The 16,884-nt window shown below is 41.6% G+C and overlaps 1 protein-coding gene across 1 annotated transcript in view; it reads left to right on the forward strand.

The window, feature by feature from the left end:
• RAPGEF5 (Rap guanine nucleotide exchange factor 5) overlaps nucleotides 1–16,884 on the forward strand; it is a 196,377-nt gene that overhangs the window by 147,219 nt on the left and 32,274 nt on the right. Inside the window, exons 12-16 of the mRNA XM_054726573.1 lie at nucleotides 7,416–7,494; nucleotides 11,588–11,732; nucleotides 12,884–12,981; nucleotides 14,901–14,931; nucleotides 15,724–15,802. Coding sequence (XP_054582548.1) covers nucleotides 7,416–7,494; nucleotides 11,588–11,732; nucleotides 12,884–12,981; nucleotides 14,901–14,931; nucleotides 15,724–15,802 — 432 coding nt within the window. The remainder of the gene's footprint in view (nucleotides 1–7,415; nucleotides 7,495–11,587; nucleotides 11,733–12,883; nucleotides 12,982–14,900; nucleotides 14,932–15,723; nucleotides 15,803–16,884) is intronic.

Consider the following 16,884-nt stretch of genomic DNA (forward strand, 5'->3'; position numbering starts at 1 on the left):
TCCATACAGGCAGGCAGCCAGACACTGGTTGGTAAATACATATCTTTCCCGTAAAGCAGCATCAGTCTCTGTACCCACAGTTATTATCTGAGCAGCCACACTCTGCCTCTGGACCCCCAGCTTTACATAGCGCCTCAGCCTTCTCTCCAACCTCTCTGGCTCAGCAGCTTCTCCCGTCTCCCCTGCCCAGCACACTGGCTAGGTAACACGGTAGCTATATCTGAGCTCTCTATGAGCTCTTGGCCTTACATCGTAGCAGTACCAGCTCTCGGCTCCGTCTGAGCTCTCCTCTCTCCTGCACACACAGGAGCTACGTTCTCTGTGCCTACTCCTCTGCTTCTTCTCACTCCAGCGCACTAGCTGGTCAGTAACGTGTGTATTACTCCAGAGACAAAGAAGGCTAGTTGCCAGCAGTGACATCAATCATATTTTGGCTACAGAAGGGCACAGGGTACCATGTGTCCTTGTACCCGCTTATGGCATCTTGGCCTTGGGCACCCCGATTAGGCTCTTGCTCAGAGCGGCCTTGGCCATTCTGCTGTATTGACAACAAGGCCCCTGTGCTCCCATTGGCCTTGACTATCTGGGGACCCTGACCTGGTTCCCACAGGGAGAGAGTCAGACCTTGGGACCTAGGCACCATCCAACATCGATCTGTAGTAACTCGGTGATTATCCCCCTTATGGATCTCAGTCTCAGTGTCATCATCACAAAAGAGAATAATAGAAGGCCGACCCTCCCAGGGTGGATATGGAGAGCACAGATCAGGGGGTAAAGCTCTGGTACAGAACACAGTAGTGGTCATTTAAGTAGTGGCTTTAAGTAGCTACTGTGTTCCCTTCCCTACTTGCCTCATTGCCCACCAAAGCCACCCCTGGCTTCCCGGTGCACAGTAAGAATAGGTGTGGTAGGCAGGAGTGGCATGTGGAGGTTTGCGCCGACATTCGCATGAATGGGATGTTTATCAGCCTGGGTCTGTAGCTGCCTTATGTGGTTCTTTAATGATCTCACCTGTCAGATGCCAAACCCCTACAGAAGTTGAGACCTTATCTTTTTTTTTTTCTATTTTTTTATTATTATTGTTTAAAGTATTATAAATAGTAGTACCTATGTCTCCTTTTTTCCCCCATTGACCTCCCCGCAGCCTCCCCTAACCCCCGGCACATGCCCTCACCGAGACCATATCTTACAACTTTGTCTTCTTCAGAACAGAGAGCACCGTGCTCAACCGTAAGTAATAGGTCTTCGGTTGGGGCCCAGCCTTTCTTTGTGACCCTAAACCACGTCTCCCTTCCACCTGTGTGAGAAAGGAGGCAGCTCTGTGTTATTGATGAAGACTCCAATGACTGTTCTGGAAACCAGAACACTAAGGCGCGCCTGCTGTCAGCCACTGGTAGAAATATTTATCCCATGAGTACGTTTGAGCATAGGAAATACACTAAAGTAAATTTTCCCGTATTGGAAGCTTTCGGCGTGTGGAAGACCTTGCGCCAGATTGTTTAGAAAGAGCGTTAGTTGTGTTTAGTTGCATTTACTTTAAATTAGTAAGTTTGTGCAATATCTTTTTATCTTTAATATATCTAGCTGTCGTGCTGATTCTTAGCTTTAAAATCGTCAGTTGCTAAACCTTAAAGAAAATAACTTCTCTAGAAGTTCTAGTATCCCTAGAATTTCTGTTAACCAGAAACAAAAATAAATAAATAAAAATTTGCTTCTCTGAAACTCGGTGCTAATGATTCACAACAATCTGGGGGAGTGGGAAACTTTCTGAATTGTGATATATTTCTAGTTTTGAAAGAAAGCTGATAGCAGAGATTCTTCTTGGTGCTTGGGAGATAAAATATCATACCTCGTTCTAAGTTGATTCTAATAGTATTAGAGTTATTGTTTGAAATAACCATGCCCCAGACTTCTAATTTAAGGTTTAATGTTAAAATTCTTTTTTACTTATGACATCAAGTTTTAGAATGTTTAATTGGCCAGCTCTTAGGAACACAGTTTATATCACAAGAATGCATTATGTGCTATTAATCATACAAGATGGAGCAACCCAGAGAGGTCAATTATGTTCAACTGAGTGAATCTCACAACCGGATATTAATTTTTGTTGGTAGATGCTGGCAGATTGTATTGAAGGCCACATACCCATGACGATTCCCATGTTCCAATCTATACTGTTAAACAAAATGATACTTGCATTGATCATGAAGAAATTTTTCCTCCTGCCTCATTTGTGAGAGCAGCTGCTGTTACTAATCAGTGAGCTGTACAACTGCAGTCGGAGTCTTTGGGGGAAAACAGTGTGATAGATGGTGTGAGAGCTGATTATCAGAATAGCCTTTGTCCCTTTTAGTCTCACAAGAGTATGCCCCTACCACTTACTCAGGGTCATTGCTCTAAAGCCTTCAGACCAGGGACCATCCGCACACCAGATCCGATGGCCTTTGAACGCCCAGGCTCATGAACCTCCTTCCAGCCACTTTTTTGACACTTAAAATCTGCTCTCTTTTCTAATCCTTCTTTCTTGTTGGCTTCTGTTACATTTCTATCTCCCAATTCTCCTATATCTCTCTTCTCTTTCCCCTGCCTTAACTCATCTTTCTCTTACTATTGCCCACATGTGAACATACAACCCAGCTCAACCCTCAGACCCCTGCTGACACCTTTCCAAGGACTGTGTCTGAGAATTCATGTTGGTCTCAGCCATCTTCCACAGTAGCACCCATACTCATCCAGCCCTCTTTGGCAAGCTCTCATCTCTGAGGCTTTTGCTCAATAGCGTCACTTAAACCCATGGAACTCAAGCTCAAGGTGTTTGAAAGCAAACACATGCTTATTCCTTACCCAGTCTGACTTCCCTGGTGCAGCAAGCATAGTCTGTGTCTCTTGTCACTCTTCATTTTGAAAATCTCCCCTTTTCCTGTAGAAGGTGCTCCAGGCTCCTTAGTCTGGTGCTCCAAGTCCCTCTGGGAATTTATTCCAACCTACTTTCCTAGCTTGACTTCTTGTCATACCATGTGATCTCTCCCATGGCTGTTTCACAGTTGTTCTGTGGACCAAGGCATTGAGAAAGAAGCATGGCTGTAACCTACCTACGATTCAAACATGAACCTGAAAGTTTGTGTGTGTGCGTGTGCGCACGTGTGAGTGCACTTATCAAATTACATGGTACATGTTGGCACTGCTCCTCAAAAAATAATGGTAAGTTGTGACATTCCAGGGCCAGAAATGGGCCCTTTCAAGTACAAAGCTTTTCTTGTCTCCTTGAAATAAAGGTTAAGTAGAACATATTTTAGAGTGCCTGACATTCCATTGCATCTGAGGTAGAAATACAGGTGACACAAAACTGCTAACGGTACGTTAGGGAATATGAGTTAGTACAGAAATGTCGAATATTCACATTACCTTACTTAGATTAAATGGCCACTATAGGCAGTTGTCTGTCAAAATTCTTTTCATTTGGTAATTCACTTTAACAGATGAGTGGTTTCATTATTGCAGTGCATTTTGCTTATGAGTGTTGAAAAATAACTGAGGTAGTTTTCTCTAATTGCTCCTAAGTAACCCTATACTCCTTGTGATTTTTGGGCTTCAAGGTTTGTTTTTATGTGTGTTTTTTTTTCTTTTTTTACCAAAAAAAAGCATTAAGCTTAGACCTCTTGGAAACATTTAGCACAGCGCCTCTAGAATTTGATTACAAAAAGGGTCTGTACCAAACCAATTACTTTTCCTCCATGACACACATCCAGGAGGCTCTAGAAATGCTTATGTTTTGCAGAAATAAAATGGAAATTATTAATGCTTGATACACTCAAAATGAGACCGAGAAAATATTTTAATTTATACATAAAAGAAAAATACATTCAAGTAAAACCAAATAAAAATAGCCAATTCTTATGCCTTAAAATGAAAACAGATGCTAGGAAGAGCCCTGTATTAACGTCATTGGGGCTAATTACAGACATGAATTTTAGCGCTCCTTCTACCAACGCTCCAGTTTTAACTACACATTGATATGTTTTATTTCAGGTTATTACACAGTACTTAAAACTGTAATACTATTTCCTTTCAGAGAGGAAGGGAGAGGGAGAGAGAGATAGAAACATCAATGATGAGAGGGAATCATGGATTGGCTGCCTCCCACACGCCCCCTACTGGGGATCGAGCCCTCAACCCAGGCATGTGCCCTGACCAGGAATCAAATAGTGACCAACTCCTGGTTCATAGGTCGACGCTCAACCACTGAGCAACGCCAGCCGGGCTGCCTTCCAGTTTTGATTGCCATTAGCATGTTACTTTTTGAATGTAAGAGTACTTCCTGTATTTTAAAAAGCCACTAAAAAATATTCTTTTATATTTGAGTATGGGGTATTCCCAAAAGAATGGCTGAATAGTTTTGTCAGTGATGAGCCAAGAACTTGGAATTAGATTTAGTGATTGATTTAATGAATAGAATTTTAAAGTAAAGGTTTTTTGTATATTGATACCTAGGTATTCACAGATTTAGAAATCAAAGTGAATACATCTTTTTATAAGAATGTTAGTGCATATGGCAACTAGGAATTTGTTTTAATGAAAGATGCTTTTATACACAAAGGTGCTTTTTTGCCTGGTCTTAAATTACTATTAATTAAGCGCTATAGAATGTAATAGATAATTATAGAGTTAATGTGGATGCCAATGGATTTGCTAGTCTTTCTAAATGGCTATTGTTTTCTAATAGTCTTCAGGGGATCATTTATATAGCTATTGTGGTTCTAAAAATATCTTTAAGTACCAATGGGACAGCCTTTTTTGAAGCATGGCTATTATAAAATGCACTTTTACTTGAAGTGTGTCATTTTGATTATATCACTCAATTACTTTCATGTGCAGGAAAAAAAATACCAGTGCTGAAAAAGAATAAAAGAAAGCTCTTTATATATAGAAAAATTTCAGAACAATATGCTAATTAAATAGAGAGAAATTCAAGACTATTAGGAATCTGTTCTATTCTTTACGACTTTTAGCTATTCTATTCATTAGGATTTTAGCTGGAGATGTTTTTATGAAGCCTTATTGTTTTTATTTCATTAATATTTCTATGGCAGAGAGATAATTAGGCAAATGCCTTGAATATTTAATATGGTAGTAACTTTGGGGAAATAAGCATTTCTGGGTCAAAGCCCTTAACAAAATATTGTCATATGCGAGCTGATTAATTGAACCGAATGTCAGGTTGTTTTGCCAGCATCCAACCAGACTCACAGTCGCTCAGCTCATTACCTAAAGCTGTTCCAGAAAGGAAAGACTGGTTATGTCAAAGTTAATGGTGTTCTTCTTCATCTCGGCTCCTAATGGAGTAAATCCTGATTAGAGACTCCTTGCAACCTAATTCAATGAGCTAAGTGTAAGATCACCCCCAAAGAGCCTGAACCTGAATGGCCAGCATTTGAAATGCTGGCAGGGTAAGGGTCTCAGCTCCGTCACGCAGTAGTTTCTGTCCGTCGTTGGCGCCAATCTAAGGCAGATTCTAGGCTCTCTCTCGTCCTTGCTGCCTGTATCTACCATTGAATGCAAAAATAAAGAAAAAAATTTTTTTTTCAATTTCTAATCAGACAAGAGAAGTTGAGGATTTTCATCAATTACTAGGTATGTTTAGTACAGAAAAATGTTGTGGGTGAGCATTCCTCTTTAAAATATCCCAGGGATTCAGACAGTATGCCATCATTTGACTTTAAACTATTTAAAAACCTGAATGAGAGACACATAAAGTTTCAAATGTATATTCCACACTTTTTTATTAGGGCGACCAGTGATATATTTTTTGCTGCCAGGTTAACGACTATGGGGGCAGATCTCCGAACGAAGCTTCCCCTGCCTTTTTGTGCAGATGTAAGGCTCTTGTAAACAGGGGCTCCAGTAGGAAGCCCCTCGCTCTCCTGTGAATGCAGGCTGGGCCTCTCCCCTCACATTAAATCGTCCACCCAGACACATTCCCAGCGTCTTCTCGTACTGGACTTACCCCATGCTCGGCAAGGCCCAGGCACGGCTGCTTGAGAACTTGCTTTTGCCATCAAGTAAGTTAGGCCGGTGACTATCTACAACATGTTACAGTGAGATACTTCCCAAGTGTAGGCTTGTTTTACATTGTAGGTGCCATTTGTCAAGCTTATTTTTGAAGAAGGGATATTGTTACCGAAAATAAATAAATATATTTGAAAAAGTTCCCTTCTTGTGTTGTTGTGGTTGAGCGTTACCATTTGCGGCCCCGACCTGTGTGGATCAGGGTTACTGTTGACACTCTGCAGCATAAGCAGAGCGTGGAAATAAATGAAGCCCTGCAGCTGACTAGGCCTGCAGATGCCCTCCACAACCTCTTGTCAGCAGAGGGTTGTGATCCTAACCTTTTAAAGTGAATGGTACTGGTTGTTTCTAAAGATTCTGGAATTTTTCCAGTCTCCAACGTGTATCTCTAAAGTTCTGTCCTGTACAATTCTTTCTGTCTCCACGTCTTTAGTGGATAGACTTTGGAGATCACAGATACTCTTGAGTATACGCCAAGCCCACTATTTGTATATTTATTACTATTTCAAATAACTAAAAGGTTGATGTCCAGAATGTAAAATGAAATTGTCTAGTAAAATGAATCTCAAGTTAAGGAGGTTAGATAAAGACTTAGGGCAGAAGCTCTACTTAGTATTCTGCATATAATCTTTTCTGTCCGTTTGGAAGTTACATTCGAGGTCACATTTGCCAGGTCAGCAGTTCCATATTATATGTGAGCTGGACTTTTCAAAGAACTCCCAAGGCAAAGAGGTGATGAAAATGGAGCCCATTCTTGTTGGTTAAGGAGGTGGAAGAGGAATTAGGACGGAGCAAGGACTCAGCTCTTGTCTGTCTTCACAGCAATAAGAAAATCACTCGCCACTTTCCCAGCTTCTTACAGATACATTTGAGAGATAAGGCGAACGCCCTTGGAACCCGATACATGTCCTCTGGGTTTTATTACCGTCGTTCTTGCCCTAGACTTAGGTGAATGGCTTTAGAAAGCCTTCATTTATTAGAACACTCAGCTTCATTCCCTGTAGGACTGGAGTGTATACCTCGGAAATACTGTAAAATTTTATTCTAAAAGCACATGATTTATGCATTGGTTTTCCATAACATCTTTACCCACAAATATAAATGCTGTTTTAGGGGTGGAGGGGGAGGAAGATGACACAAGTTGTATGTTTAGAGTCTTGCAATAAAAATGTCACACCACTTGAAGTATTTTGTGTGAGGAGTTTTAAAAATCTTAACTTGAATAAATAATCTCTTTTGTGGCTAAAATGCTCCCTCCTGGCTCCTCCCACCCTCCAGCACTTGTCATGTTCCCTCATCCTCCTCCTCACGACTCTGCTTACCTCGTGCTGGTGCTTCTTTCCTTGCAGAGACCCTCCTCGATGACTTCCTCCTCACGTACACCGTCTTCATGACCACGGACGACCTGTGCCAGGCGCTGCTGAGACAATATCCTTCGTCAGCTTCGGGGGGCTGCGCCGCCCCCCTCGCAGGCAGATGGCTCGCATTTAGGGATTAACTGCCTTTCTTCATTTACTCAACCCCCAGTCGGGGACAGCTATGCTCCCTATTAATGTGACGACAGCCAAGGCAAAAGATGAAATGAGACAGAATAGACCGGGGGGCCTGGAAACGCAGCTGCCTTTTTCCCATTCGAAATCGTACTGTTCGTTATTGTTTTCTTCTCCATCCCTATGTCTCAAGGCCTGACACATCTGGAGGCAAATGTGGCCTCCTGGGTAAGCCCCGGGGTCAAGAGGTTGAGTGAACTGGCTGTATGTGAATTTACAAGGCAATCCCTCAGTCAGGGCCGGACCACATGGCGGGGAACGTGTTCGTGTGTGCGATCGTGTTTCTGGGCAAGTGTCCCAGGGGAGGCCAGCCATCCCGTCACCTGGGATGTCTAAACTACCCCCCGCCCCGGAGCCACCCCTCGTCTTTTCAGAGCTTTGTCATGGCATGCTCTCCCAGAAGGATGGGTGTGATGAGAAGGGTAATGGCCAGTGTAGGGAGCTTTATGGTTTATGCACCGAGGAGAAGAGATGCAACAGAAGAAAGGCCAAAGAGCCACGCCAGGAAAACTCCCTCGGTTCCCCAGACACGCTCCTTGCCTGGGTGTTGAAGGAGGGATGCTGCAGGAGCATTCAGGTAGCTGGTAGCTGTTGGGGTTTTATTCGGCCAAACTGAAGATTCCACTCGAGCCCACGTGAAAGGCGTTAGAAAGATGGGTTTTTTGTTTTATTTATTTATTTTTTTGCATTTACCTACGTTTTATTGAGCCCTAGGAATGGTCTTTTCTGTTAAATAGTTACATTTCTCCTCCATGTTAGCATTTTTTGCTTAAAATAATACTTTAAAACTTTATAGAGGGCATAGTCTCTCTTAAAAATATATAAGCTAGAAACGTTTTAGTGCTTTACTACATCGTGTGGCCACTGTAGAGATCACAAAACTTCTCAGAAGCAGTTCATAAAACTTGTCTTGAAACATGGTTTTGAATTTGGAAAATTTCAAAAACAGATTTCTTCCACAGCTTCCAAGTGGGGTGTTAACTAAAAAAATTAGCAATAATTACAAGATTTTCCATTTCTCCTTCTTTAAAAGTGTTTTGAAAAAATATCTATGAGCTGACTTCGTCTATTTTTTAATGCTAGCATATTTCCAAAAGAATTACCATTCCTTAACTAATAGTTTGTTTTATAGACGTTACGTGCCTTCCAACAATTATTTTTAAATATGATCCTAGCATAATTTGTGATTACCACTGAGTAATTTAATGCCTCATAGAATTTCCCTAAAGAATCTCTAAAACTTTGCTTGCTGGTAAACATGTTTTGAGTCTTTGACTAAGACATCTTATACATAAATGTAGTTCAATTTCTTAGCAGCTTTTTTAGTAATCATCAAAACCCGTGAAATCCAGAACATTTTAAGCCAGGAATCTTTTTACATGACTATTTTGATATATTTACAACCTCTGCCTTTTATGAAATAATGCAAATCACAAACAAAAATATGGTATCCATATTTAATCTGAGATAGTTTGAAGTATATTTTAGTGAAGATATCTTTTATACCCTACTGCTATCACATTCTAAAGAATGGCCCAAATTATTTCCCCCCCCCCCCCATTTTTTTTTGAATATTACTTATAGGTTAGAGCCACTTCTGTGTTGGGATATCTAAGGTGGATACTTTTATTGCGATAGAATTTAAGACCTTTCACTTTTATCATCATAAAGAGCATTATTTAAGCTCACAGCCCAGGTGGGCTAATGTTCACTGCATTGCACTGAATACCTTCCCACTATTTCTCTCCCCACACCCAGCTAAATTTGTAAGTTAATATAATTTAGCATGAGCAAAATGTGTGAACATACATTTGAATATGTCCTGATACCAGAAAACCAGAATAATATGAACGTAAATTTAACCAGTAAATATTTTTAAAGTGCATCTTGTAGGGTAGAGAACATGATTAAGCAGATAAATGGTGATAATGATTAATGAAATTTCAGTTCTCAAAATTGCTTTAACCTCCAGGCCCATAATTGTAGAATGTATATGCAGCCATAATAAAAAGCTTACCTCTTGAACTAAAAGAAAGAAGTTTAGTATTTCTTAATTTTCCAGATTTTTTTTTCTTCATAGTAGTCAAGTCATGATAGTTACAGGAAAAGGAGAAAAGGGAATTTGCATAAGTGGGATTAATCTTTATATTTTGCCTTTCAAGAGAAAAGCTAGACGAAATGGATATTTTAACAGCCTTTGCATGTTTGCTTGAGTTTATGTCACTAGTGGAAATTAAAGAAATCAGATGGTCATAATGTATTTTTGCAGGTTCAGGAGACAGTGACTGAATTATGTTTTAAAATAAGTACAAAGCCTGATATAGAATCTGTTTCTCTTTTGCAATTATGTATCAGCCTTAAGGAATATAGACACCTGTCCATCAACCTCAAAGCCTACCTGTGTGTTGTATCTTAGCATTTCTTATTCCTAGTGAACCTTCCAATGTGTCCAGGAGACTCAGAAATCATAATTTTGCAAACAAAAACACTAGGTTGATTTGAAAAACACCAAGCTTCTGTCTCATTCCTCAGGCTTTCAGCACGTTGCCTTTGAGGTTATTATTTTAATAAATTTTTAAAATATATTTTTATTGGTTTCAGAGATAGGGAAGGAGAGAGAGAGAGAGAGAGAGAGAAGAGAGAGAAACATCAATGATGAAAGAGAATCATTGATTGTCTGCCTCCTGCACGCCCCCTACTGGGGATCGAGCCTGCAACCCGGGCATGTGTCCTTGACCAGAATAGAACCTGGGACCCTTCAGTCTGCAGGCCAACGCTCTATTCACTCACCCAAACCAGCTAGGGCGTTTTTTGTTTTGTTTTTGTTTTTTAATATATTTTATTGATTTTTTACAGAGAGGAAGAGAGAGGGATAGAGAGTTAGAAACATCGATGATAGAGAGACATCGATCAGATGCCTCCTGCACAACCCCCACTGGGGATGTGCCCGCAACCAAGGTACATGCCCCTGACCGGAATCGAACCTGGGACCCTTCAGTCCGCAGGCCGACGCTCTATCCACTGAGCCAAACCAGTTTTGGCACTAGGGCATTTTTAACAATTTTAACAACATTGTTAACACGTGGTCATTGTATATGAATTAGAAAACACACTTATAAGTATAGCAATTCACGTGTTCTGAAATCTCATTACCTTGAGAAGCCACTGTTAACTGTCAGTATATCTTTCCAGGTAATGGAATTATTCGTATAAATGAGCATAGTTAATGGAAATGGATCATCCTAACATGCCCTTTTCTTATTCTCCTACTTAACGATATGATGGGATGTTCTCTGTCAGTAAATGTACTGCTGGGCTATCAGTTTTATGGCTGCAGAATAGCCCATTAAATGGATATGTAAATAATTTCATTAACTATCCTCAATGATTAAAGCATTCATACTTTCTTTTCTTTATTCCAGTGAAAGTTAAAATTAGCAGTCCTTTTTATTTATGTTTGCACATTTATCCAGTCCCTTTTTATTTCAAGTAAATTCATAGGGGTGGGCATCTGAAACATGATACAAATTATGCTTCAGAAATCTGTGCTCATTTGGGGCTACTTTAGAAGTAACTGGTTTTACAGAATGTGACTTTCTGAGGAGCAATGGACATGTGGCTTCGCTCTCTCCTAACTCTCATGGGAACAGAGTGGCCAGATCTCTTGGAGCCACCATAAAATTAATGGGCCACCTCGTATCTCTTTGAGGTGACATTAGCCTGTGCCGCCTACGGAACTAAGCCAGCAGCTGACAGTGGCATCATCTAGCCCTCACCTGCATGGCCTGTCTCCGAGTGTGCGTGAGTCATTTTCCTGGCTTTACTTTTGCTCTTTGCCATATACACCTTTTGGTCTCTCTACAGATATTCTTTTCTTCCTTGCTTAGATACCTGTAGATTCTCTAGAAAATACGCTTCATAAGAATATTTTTATTTTCAACAAGGCAATATTCTTTCTTAACCACTTGCACCTATTCTGCCAAGAAGTATCAAGGCAAAGAAGAAAACTCAGATGTTCCTTGTCGGAAACGTAAAGTCTTGCATCTTGTCTCCCAGTGGATTTCTCTGTACAAAGACTGGCTACACGAAGATGAACACTCCAAAATGTTCTTAAAGGTAATGGGAAACTGCCAGCTATTCCTTGATGCCGGATGACTGATTTTATTTTTAGTTTGCGTTTGAAAAACTCCTTTGTAGGTTATAGTCGTGATTTGAACAAAGTGTTCATTTGTTTTGACTTCAAAGGCCTGATATTCCATACATAGATAGAATTTTTAAAATGTTGATTCATTGTGAAAAAATGTAGAGGGCAAATTTTACATTCACTAACTTAATGTTACCTTATACAAGTCATGGGGAGTTTGATTGCAAATGAAATAATTAAGGAAGGTAAAATAAAACATACTTCAAAACTTAATAGTATTTCATATATTGGGATTTATTATAAATTCGAACTAACCGGTCTCATATATACAATATTTGGATAAAACATGACCACTTAAAAACTATATTCCCAATATATACATTATGAAACTTTTTGAGGATATGGCATATTTTGAGAATTTTAAGTAATAATAGCTTATAGGATAGATGCTAACCTAGATTTACATTTGGAATTAGATAAACTGATATATTTTTCTAATCAGTAATAGGCTGCAACATCTTTTCAACACAGATCACTCTCTGGAGGTGATTTGTAGGTGCTTGGATTCCTTTGGCCACCAAAGCCGTATTAGCTGTGCAGTTAACACAAAGGGGTCAGTGGGATTTGAGCCAGAAGGGGCTCTGTCTCCGAACAGGGAAGTGTCTGGCTGTTTCTCTTTCATGGAGTAAACCACTCGAATTCAAAATTCAGATGTCATGTAGACATCCAGTGTAAAGGTGTTCACCCAGCTCTTTGAGTAAACTAACGTTATTTCAGAACAATTGGGTAATTTAACTCAATTGACATTTTTTCCTCCCAGATGATTATGTGGGTAGATTTTTTTTAAAGTATAGAACAGGCATAGGATTCTGCAGTAGCCAGCCAGAGAGCTCTGAGTTTCCAGCATTTCCTACCTGCAGCCCTAAGAGTGCGAGAGGGCCGTGCCAGCCGAGTGAGGGGCTCGGAGGTGTGACCCCACTCTGGATCTCCCTGCTACCGGGGTTAACCCCTGCGTTGTCCTGGGGTCCACCAATTCCCTGGGCATAACCGTTGTATGGGTCTAAATGGACATCACTAAATGGACATTAAACCAATTCAACTGCCATTTTTCTTTTCCCCCCAGACCATATACAGGAACGTACTGGATGATGTATATGAATATCCAATACTTGAAAAAGAATTGAAAGAATTTCAAAAGATACTTGGAATGCACCGTCGTCAGTATGTATTTTATTTTCCATGTTACGGTCAATGAAAGAAAGCAGCAAATGTGGTAGAATTCGAGATATCCCAGAAAGTTCATTTTGAACACTTTGAATCTGAGAGTCATCTTGATTTCTTTAGCTTTTCTAGTTGTAAATTGTGTTTTGTTTTTATATCTCAAAATGAGTGAACACTAAATCAAGCTTATTGACTACTTTTTAACTTTCTTCTGATACAAGAGAAAGAAACTGAGCCAAGACAACCTGAAAACAATAATTTCAACCCTGGACAGGTGGCTCGGTTGGTTGGAGTGTCGTCCGGTACACCAAAAGGTCTCAGATTCGATTCTCGGTCAGGGCACATACTTAGGTTAGGGGTTCAATCCCTGGTTGGGGCGTGCAGGAGGCAGCCAACCAATATATCTCACATCAATGTTTCTCTCTATCCCTCTTTATCTCTCTAAAAATAAAATCAGTAAATATATCCTTGGGTGGGGATTAAATCAAAAAACAATTATCTAATATATTAATATGTAATTTTAAAAGTGTAACTATTTAACTTGTCGTTTGAGGGCCTCATAGCTATTTCTGATGGAATAGGAAAAAAAATGTTTAATAAATATGTCCCAGTAAACCATGGAGCATTTTAAAAGCTCCATTTTATGGGCTCCTGGGGGTGTTTGTTTGTTTGTTTGTTTTTTAATCAATTTAGAAAGATTAAAGGAAACCACTTATTCAGTGACTTTCAGCATATCCAAGTGCCCCCCAGGTATCTATCATTAGTCATTCAAACTGCCAAAACTTGACTTTGCTCTGATTATACGAACTCTCCTATTCATTTTGGTAAATAAAAACATCAGCTCATTGTTCAGCTATTGCTGCAAAGTTAATCTGAAGGGGAAAATTGTCCTCTGACTTACAGTGTGGTTTCTACTTAGCAAGCACGAAACACATCTGTTGTCAAGTGGTGAAACTTCTAGTAAGATTCCAGCAGTCACAAATGCACGTCTCCTAGAAAATGTTAATTCAGGCCTTCCAGATTACTGATTTGAGATTTAAAACCTGACCTGATTTCAGTAAAGAATGGTCCTCCTGCAAATTAAATGTCTAGGTAATTTTAGGGTGCAAATAAATCCTCAAACACGAAAATTACATGTTTAGAAATTCAGAAATGAGGTGTAAGTGGGGACAGTATGTTAGAAATGAATGTTGTGGGTTTGCGTGGTCTTCTTTTATCGGAGTCTGCACTGTAGCGTTTCCATTGCCTGGGACTCGTGTGAAAATAGGAACAATGAAATGAAACAAAAAAAAAAGACAAACGACATCAAAATAGTCCCCCTACGGAAGGCGGCCTGTGCTGCAGGGAGGCCTGATTCCTGTTGCGAACCTTCCATCCTTCCAACCTTCCATCCTTGGCTTCAGACACTTCAATGCCATGTCATTAAAGAACTTACGTAAAAGTGGGAAATAATAAAGTAAGAAAATGGTGTAAGACCTGGTCCTTGGGTAATGGCGTAAGACACGATTGTGAAACGTCTTTAGATTCTGGAAGAAGATTCAAGCTGGGGACCTGAGGAGGTCCCCCAGTCCCACCACACGCAGAAAACATCCTGGGAGAGATGCAGTGCGGCACTTAGCTGCCGCCAGGACGATCCTTCCCACTGAAACCTGTCCCTCTCAGGGGGGCGCTGGGGCTTCTGTGGAGGGAAGAGCTGCCTGCAGGGTTAACTTCCTGCGGGTGGGAAGCAAAACACACCCGAGGGGGGGACGGCTTCATGTCTGCCCGGTTCCCTGGGGACCCACAGCCCAAAGTCAAGTGCCTTGTCTTCGGGAAAAGCAAAGGCCTCCGCCCAGGGCCTGAAAATCAGTCTTCGGGGACAATAGCCGCATTGTTCTGGGTTGGGGACAAAGGCTGACTTCTCCTTCTTCTCCTTTCAGCACCGTGGATGAGTATTCACCACAGAGGAAGGTAAGGCAGCCCCTCTTGCCTGGGACAAGAGGCAGGGGACCTAGGCTGCAGCTTGCTCACACTCTGCTACGTCAGCCCCCTGGGCCCGTGCAGGCTCAGGTCAGCCCTGTGCCCTGGACTGGCTCTCAGGGGTTTTTGTTTTGTTTGTTTTTGGTGGGGCATTTTGAAGTCTCGGAGTTTCCCCAGGGTCCCCAGAGTGATGCAAATCTGAATGTCAGACACTGGAAGAAGAAAAAAATTCCAGGCAAGAACATGAATAAAAATAGTCTCGGAAGAAAAAGTTTCGCACTTTCAACCTAGAAAGAGGGATGGTAGCAAGAATGAATGTGTTTCCTATTCAACTTGAGGGAGAGAATGGAAACTGAGTTTCAGGCACAAGTTTTATAGAAGCTGGTAAGGTACCTGTTTCCCTTAGGAAAGTCATTGCCCTCCCACAGAGTCCGAGGCCATCCCAAGGCTGCTTTATCCCAAAGCAGGGTGGATACGGGGATTCTCAGGAGAATCTGGGGGTGTCTGTCGTAACCAGATACTCTGCAGCTTGTGGCAGAGAATAATCGTAGGGACTTTTTGCTCTGCTGGCCTTGGCGGAGGTCTGCCGTGTTGCTCAGACTGTCCACCTCCACATGTGTTAGCTGAGGCAACTCCCAGTTTATTCCTCTTTGATTGGATGGGTGGATTTCGTATGAAAAAAAAAGAAATTGGCTAGCTCTTTTGGAACATGTTGTAAACAGCTGTGGCTTTCCAAAGGGCAGGAATACATTCATTCATTGTTCTTGTTCTCCCCTCTCACAGAATAAGGCCCTTTTCCACCAATTCAGTCTTAAGGAGAACTGGCTCCAGCACCGAGGCACTGTGACTGAAACAGAGGAAAGTGAGTATGGCCTGGGGGTAGGTGGAGCCGCTGTCAATCACCATCGCTCTGCAGCTTGAACACTCCAGCTGTCACACCCTTTAACCAGCACATTAGCATCAAAAAATGATGGCTTTGCTTTGCTTTGCTTTGGGTGTTACCCTTTTCTTAATCCTGTAATAGTGTCCCCCGGGACCAAGGACATTTTTTTTTAGATATGTTTTTATTGATTTCCGCGAGGGGAGAGAGAGAGAAACATCAATGATGAGAGAGAATCATGTATCAGCTGCCTCCTGCACGCCCCTTACTGGGAATAGAGCTTGCAACCTGGGCATGTGCTCTGACCAGGAATCCAACCATGATCTGGTTCCTGGGTCAATGCTCAACCACTGAGCCACACTGGCCAGGCCCAAGGACACTTGTAATTTGGGAACTATGGAAAGGAGACTGCAAAGAGCTTCCCGAGTTCTTGGGAAGAGGTGCAGAATTGCTTGGAAATGCAGCCTTCCTCTGGGTCCTCCCCCGCTCTGTCAGCCCCTGGCCTGTGACTAGCTGGAAAGGCCGCTGAAGCGCACGTGCAGGGCACGTTTAGAAAAGAAATCTCAGGGAGAATAATGAAGGATGTGCAACCAAAATTCCTGCAAGGCATGGCGGTGCTGGGCAGTGCCCCACACCCAGCATGTCCTCAATCCGTGCCCATCAGTGGGCTCGGGACCCACCAGTCAGTACGAGGGGAAATCTGACGTGCTTTTCTATGGTAACATTTTGTAACGGAACAGAACACGGTTTCCTCCTGTTTGGATAAGGGCTGAGTCAAGTGCAAGAGCCGGGAAACACAGCAATTAAAATGTTCACTCGAGGTGACTCAGAGACCTTCTCTCTTAACTGGCCTTTCCGTAAGCACTGCCGTTCTAAGGGAGAGCGTTAACATCTGCTCAGCCTCTTGAACACTTAACGCAGTGTCACAAGAATACTTCTTCTGTTGTGTTGTTTGTACCTCATGCTGCTCGCAAGGGTGCTGTTGTGTCATAAGAAGTGGACGAGCAAACAAAAGGATCTCACCTCTCATTCCTTGCTTACTGACCTTCCTTGCCTGTTGGTCT

The sequence above is a fragment of the Eptesicus fuscus genome, chromosome 14 (assembly GCF_027574615.1).
Source record: "Eptesicus fuscus isolate TK198812 chromosome 14, DD_ASM_mEF_20220401, whole genome shotgun sequence".
Taxonomy (NCBI): Eukaryota; Metazoa; Chordata; class Mammalia; order Chiroptera; family Vespertilionidae; genus Eptesicus; species Eptesicus fuscus.